Source organism: Corvus brachyrhynchos, unplaced genomic scaffold (assembly GCF_000691975.1).
Source record: "Corvus brachyrhynchos isolate BGI_N302 unplaced genomic scaffold, ASM69197v1 scaffold23, whole genome shotgun sequence".
In the NCBI taxonomy this organism is placed as follows: Eukaryota; Metazoa; Chordata; class Aves; order Passeriformes; family Corvidae; genus Corvus; species Corvus brachyrhynchos.
The window spans coordinates 8,298,577-8,304,576 of record NW_008238983.1 but is presented as its reverse complement, the minus strand read 5'-3'; the positions used below and the strand labels follow the sequence as shown (position 1 = coordinate 8,304,576).

The 6,000-nt window shown below is 40.3% G+C and overlaps 1 protein-coding gene across 1 annotated transcript in view; it reads left to right on the top strand.

Annotated features, from left to right (window-relative positions):
• Positions 1-316: 316 nt before the first annotated feature.
• The window catches only part of TRIO (trio Rho guanine nucleotide exchange factor), a 180,223-nt gene continuing 174,539 nt past the window's right edge, over positions 317-6,000 (top strand). The window contains 1 exon segment of the mRNA XM_008637193.2: positions 317-391. Coding sequence (XP_008635415.1) covers positions 337-391 — 55 coding nt within the window. The 5' untranslated portion in view covers positions 317-336.

Sequence of the window (6,000 nt, the reverse complement as noted above, 5' to 3'; positions counted from 1 at the left end):
GCTACAGGATCCATCTGATAGTTTTTATTTACTGATGAAAAAGGCTAATTCTGGTATCCTGTTTTTTTCTGAGGCTTGCTAACAGGCCATGCCATTTGTGTTAAGTCAGTCAAAGTGATCACTTGTCCATTACTATATTTTTAAAGTTTAGTGGGTTTTTTTGGCAGACTTTTATTGTAAGGTTATCTTGATTCCTGTAATCATAATATTCAGAATGTATTCCAAAGGTATATGTTTTTCAGTGCATTCATTAAATGTAGAAGCTGGGCTTGTCTGAATTTTTGACTAATTATCTTCTCTTTTTGTTTTTTTTCAGGGTTTCGCAAAAATGATGAAATGAAGGCTATGGAAGTATTGCCAATTTTAAAGGAAAAAGTTGCGTACCTTTCAGGTACAGTTATTTTATCTTGTAGAATGCCCAACTGTGTTGTTAGTAGCATGTAAAATGGCATTTTAAATACTTAAAGTATAATTAAAAAATTCTTGGAGAGCTAGGGCAGCACTGATTCCTGTTGGATATCTTAAACATGACATAAACATTTTGAAAGGATCAGTAATAAAGAAGACATGTGTTTTCTTGAATGTGGAACATTGCTAGTTGTCATCTTGGTCATGTTAAGTCCTGCATTCCCCATGGCCTGCATATCTAACAGAATTATTTACAGAAACTTAGAACCTGCTGTACCAAAGTCATATTCCTTTTCTTATTTCTGGTTCTTCTGATGGGGAATTTTACAGAGATGCCTTTGTTATTGGCCCATCTGCAGCATATTCTGGAGAAATATGTCTGTTGCAGAAGTGAACTTCAGTTGCCTCTTTTGAAGCACACTTAGTATTTTCATGGTGAAGTGAGTTAGGATGTAATTTTAGGTAGTTCCAGCATACACAATGAATTTGGTTGGTTACAACTGAACAAGGAATAGCAGAGGATTTAAAAGTGGGATTTATATGAGTTAGTATCATAATGTAGTCTGTAACTTCATAAGTAACTTTACTTGATGGAATGATGGGCTGAGGTGTTTATTTTTGTAAACTGCATTTTGGTGTGACTTTCTGTTGGGATTAAACACCATCACTCTTTCAGCCATAATCTTAGCATCAAATGATTTAGAGGACAGTTTCATATTTGAAAGGGTTTTTTTGGATAATTTGTCAAGAATGCCAAAAGTAAAGCTCTTGTCTGTAAATATTAAAACACATAAAATTATTCTTGCAGTCGTACTCTTTAAGAGATTTGCTGTGCATGGATGCTGATGCTTGCAAGTACAGCATGTAGTACATAGTGCTTTATCCTGTCCACTCTGCTGAGTCAAGCAGAGGTGCAAAGCAAAAAGGTGTGTGGGTAAAGTTCTTTGGGTTTTGTTGTTGTTGTTTGTTTGTTTGTTTTGTGGGGGTTTTCTTTGTGGGTTTTTTTTTTGTAAAAGTTCCTTCAACCGTAATGAATAAGACTGCTAAGAGCCAGTTTTCCTGGTAGCATGGTAACTTGGGAATTGTAGTGCTGATGAAAGCTTGCTTAAAACTATTTTTAGAAGGAAAGAAGAGGAGAAAAGGGGGTTAAGCACAATATTTCAATCTCTCATTACTCTTTTTGGACCTTGTCTTATGGCATTGAATGAAAATGAAGTCAGTTTTCACTCCAAAACCTCTGAATTTTCAAGTTGTCCAGTACTTAGTTTAGACCCCTTAGAAGGGACCTGAAAAATGATGGGGTTTTCTAATGTTATTGTGTAAGCAGATGGTATTCTGAAAGGGTTAATTCAGTGAACGTGAAATCGGCCAAGTTGAAGGTTGAAGATAAATTTAAGGGGAGATGATGGATTGTGAGCCAGAACAGAGGAGGTGTCGGCAGAAATAAATGGTTGCCAACTTGCCTGTGTGAAGGTAGCAACTCCTGATAGAAGAATGGAGCAAACATCTGTGGGCAACAAGACTGGCCAGAACTGATCTGCCAAAATCCATAGTTTCACATTTCCATTGCAAATGAAAGTCAAATGGAACAAGATACATTAGTTGTGCAAATGATTTAAGAAACAAGGCCTTAAGTACAACAACCAACAACAATGCTCTTCAGTGTATTCTCCCCCTTCCCCCAACAAAAGTACCACCACCACTGGAACTTAACCATTGAGGAACTAGAACTGTCGAGCTTTATACCAGGGAAGATAAGGAAGCCAGTTGGTTTCCTGAACAGATTTTCACCTAACTGGGAAGTAAACTGCATGAGTATTGGTTGTCTTACCACCTGAAATACTTACATCTCTAGGCTTTTCATTAAAGTACAAATAGAGTCTTGGATGCAAGTTTTTTGCTAAGTTAAACTGAAACCTGTCAAAGAACAAAACTCTTATATCTCTACAGATACCTAATCCAGGAGAGCATTTTCTTACAAGGTGCAGTTATCTTGGTTTCATATGAGGAAATAGCCTTTGGTAGCTTGTCTTGCCATGAAAGCCAACTGTTTAGCTTTCTTTACCTAAGTACTTTGTAACTAGCTAAAAAGGCATTTCTTACAAAAGCTGCACTACTCAGCCTGTTGGATTTTAGTGACATTTGGAGACCATTGAGAATACTGGTGTTAGTGATGTGCACCAAACAGAAATTATGTATGTTAGGTGACTCATGTGAGTTGGTCAGATAGATGTTTGTGTGACACACTTTGGCATAAACAGAATATCTCTGTAGTGGGGTGGGGTAGTGTATCAAAGGAAATGGATTAAAATGGAAGTTTTACCGATGAAAGCACTAGTAGTTTAATGTGTTTTTGTTAAACAAAGACTAATAGGGGGTTGAGTTGGATAAAGACTTTGGCAAGACAGGAAATTCCCACTGATGCCTCATGCATTGTTGCTTTTTAATTTTCCCATTTGGGTATGACACAGGAGCATCAGGAACAAAGGAAATGAGAGTTAGTTGTTGTAAAAGGCCTAAGAAAGCTGTCAATAGAGCTGATGAAAAAACCCCAAGTCTTAGGGACTTTTTTTTATTATTTGCTGGTTTTCTACCTGGTTTAAGACTGGATAGTGAAGTTCTTTTCATCTAAAATCAAGGCTGTATTAATTTCTTCATTACTCATCTAGACCTGGAGTTTGTCTCTGATGTACAAAAGTTTCAGGATATGATTTATCAGAAATTTAAGCACCATTTTTAAAAATGGGCTTCGTCTGTGACGTATGTGGAGCTGGAACCAACTGAAGTGGCGTCCAGAAGGACATAAAAAATAAGGATTTCTTTCTTTTGCCAGTTGAAAAACTGCATGATGCAGGAGCTGCAGTGTGGGAAAGGCCTGGAGGACTGGTCTGAGGTGACTGCGTGTAACAAAGCATTTGCTTAAAATGCTTAGAGAGTGTTAAAGCCAGTTCAGTGTATGCTTTTGCCTCCTAGCTGCTGCTTTTTAAAGAATGTCCACCCTGGGCAATTGAGTTACTTTTTCTGGGGGGCTGGAATCAGTAGCACTTAGCAGTTGAAACAGATTTTTAAGATCAGAAGGTAGTGGCCTGTGGTGCATAGAGGAGAGAGAACATTAGGGGCTGTAGCAGACTTTCAACTATGCTTGGTAGCCTTGGAGGCCAGCGATGGCTCTGGAGCTCAGCGGGGGCCTGGGCTCTTGGGCTCTGTCGTGTCATTTATTGTCCCTCTCTCTTATGGCTTCTGTCTTGTTTTTCTCTTGTCATTTGCTGTGTAAAAATCCTCAAAGTTCTCTACTTGGCAAGTGAGTCAGGATGGTCAAGGCTTGCCTTTCACCATTAGAATGAAACAACTCAGCTTTTCATCTTATATCCCACTTAAGAGGGTCATGGAAGATAAGGATATGAATTTCCTCTTAAGTTTTGCTTTCTGGCATTGTAGCTTGACGGACATTCAAAGATGCTTTTGCTTCTTCTGAGTTTCATTTGGTGTCTCACAGGGAGCATGTCCACTGTAGACAATCTCTAGAGACTTTGACAGCCAGGCTTAGTGTCTCTGGCAAGCACACACTGACTGTGTAGGAGAGGATAGGGATGCATTTTTGGGTGACTGGTTTTATTTATTATTTTTATATTTATCTTCTCTTGGCCTCCCTTTCTAAGTGATTTTTTAAAAAAACTTTGTTTAGCAACATGGAATTACAATGAGAAGCTGATTTGAAATTAGAAATTCTGGGCTGAAGACAGTGTTTTTCTGTGTTTCCATGGGACAGGAGAAAACAGTCCACACATATATGGTTGAGAACATCTATGTGAAATTTAGCTTGCAATAATCTGTGTTATTATAGATGTGTTGATAAAGACATCCTACTGGGTTTGAATTTGGTGTTTAGTAATAGTAACGTTTTGTTGTCACTAGCAAGGGGTTGGATATAAAATTATATCTTACTATTCGACTGCAGCAAGTCTGTGCAATTTTATGACTGAGATGAATGCATTTAAGTGGAACCACTTAAGTCAGATTTTTTGCCTGATGTATTAAGTGGATTCAGAATTTCCTGTGTTGCTAACAAAACTAAAAACTATAAACTGACAGTTGGGAATCTGCAAATCAGAGCAGGATAAAAATACAAATTAAATGCTTAAATAGTTTCTATCCACTCAATCTAATATATGTATCGTGAAATATTTTACACCTAAATTCTCCTAGTAATTAGTCATAGAATTACAAGATCGTTTAGGTTGGAAAAGACCCTTAAGATCATTGAATCCAGGCCTTAACCTGGCACTGCCAAGTCCACCACTAACCATGTCCCCAAGTGCCACACCTACATGTCTTTTAAATGCCTCCAGGGATGGTGACTCAACCACTTCCCTGGGCAACCTGTTCCAATTCTTAACAACTCTTTTGGTGAAGAAATTTTTCCTGATATCTAATCTAAACAGCAGCTTGAGGTAATTTCCTCTCATCCTGTTGCTTGTTAGCTTGTAGAAGAGATCGACACTCACCCCACTGCAGCCCCCTTTCAGGGAGATGTAGAGAGCAATAAGGTGTCCCCCTGAGCCTCCTCTTCTCCAGGCTAAACACCCCCAGCTCCCTCAGAGGCTCCTCATAAGCCTTGTGCTCCAGACCCTTCACCAGATCTGTTTCCCTTCTCTGGACACACTCTAGCCCCTCAATGTCCTCCTTGTAGTGATTAGGCCCAGAACTGAACACAGGATTTGAGGTGTGCCCTCACCAGTGCCGAGTACAGGGGGACAATCCCTGCCCTGGTCCTGCTGGCCACACTATTGCTGATACAGGCCAGGATGCCCTTGGCATTCTTGGCCACCTGGACATATTTCTGGATCCTGTTCAGGTGCTGTCAATCAGCACTTCCAGATCTTTTCCACTGGGCAGCTTTCCAGCCTCTCTTCCCCCAGCCTGTAGCGCTGCCTGGGTTTGTTGTGACCCATGTGCAGGTCTCAGCACTTGGCCTTGTTCAACCTCGTATTACTGACCTTGGCCCATCAATCCACTCCTGCCCAACCTGGCATCACCTGCAAACTTGCTATTTATTCTTACCCATAAACACTCAACTTTATTGGCACCGTCATTAAGCTCTAGACAATTATAACACTCCTAATGTTCAGGGCTACCTTGCTGACTCTTTCCTTGCCCATCTCTTCTGAAGAGTTTACAGCCATCCATTGCAGCAGTCCAGTTGTGCAAATCATCCCACCATGTTTCCATGATGGCAGCTATGTCACAGCTTTCCTGCTGCCCAATGGCTTCCAACTCCTCCTGTTTGTTGCCCAAGCCATGTTCATTGGTGTGATGCACTTAGTTGGGCTAGTAGTTCTGTCAGCTTTTTTGGGGCAGAAGCCCTAATTCCTGCATGACCATTCTCAGGTGCTTCCATGCTTTCTGACTCAAGCATAAATCTTGGCTGCTGCTTGGATCTCTGTTCCTACCTCCTGTGAGACGCCAGACTGAAGGACCTTGCTAGTTCACCATTCCTCAAACACTGGTGTGCTGCCCCCCAGGCTGATCTCTAGTGAGCATGGCTTTATCAAGTCTAGTTTAAAGCTCTTTCAGAGAGCCCTGATAATTCCT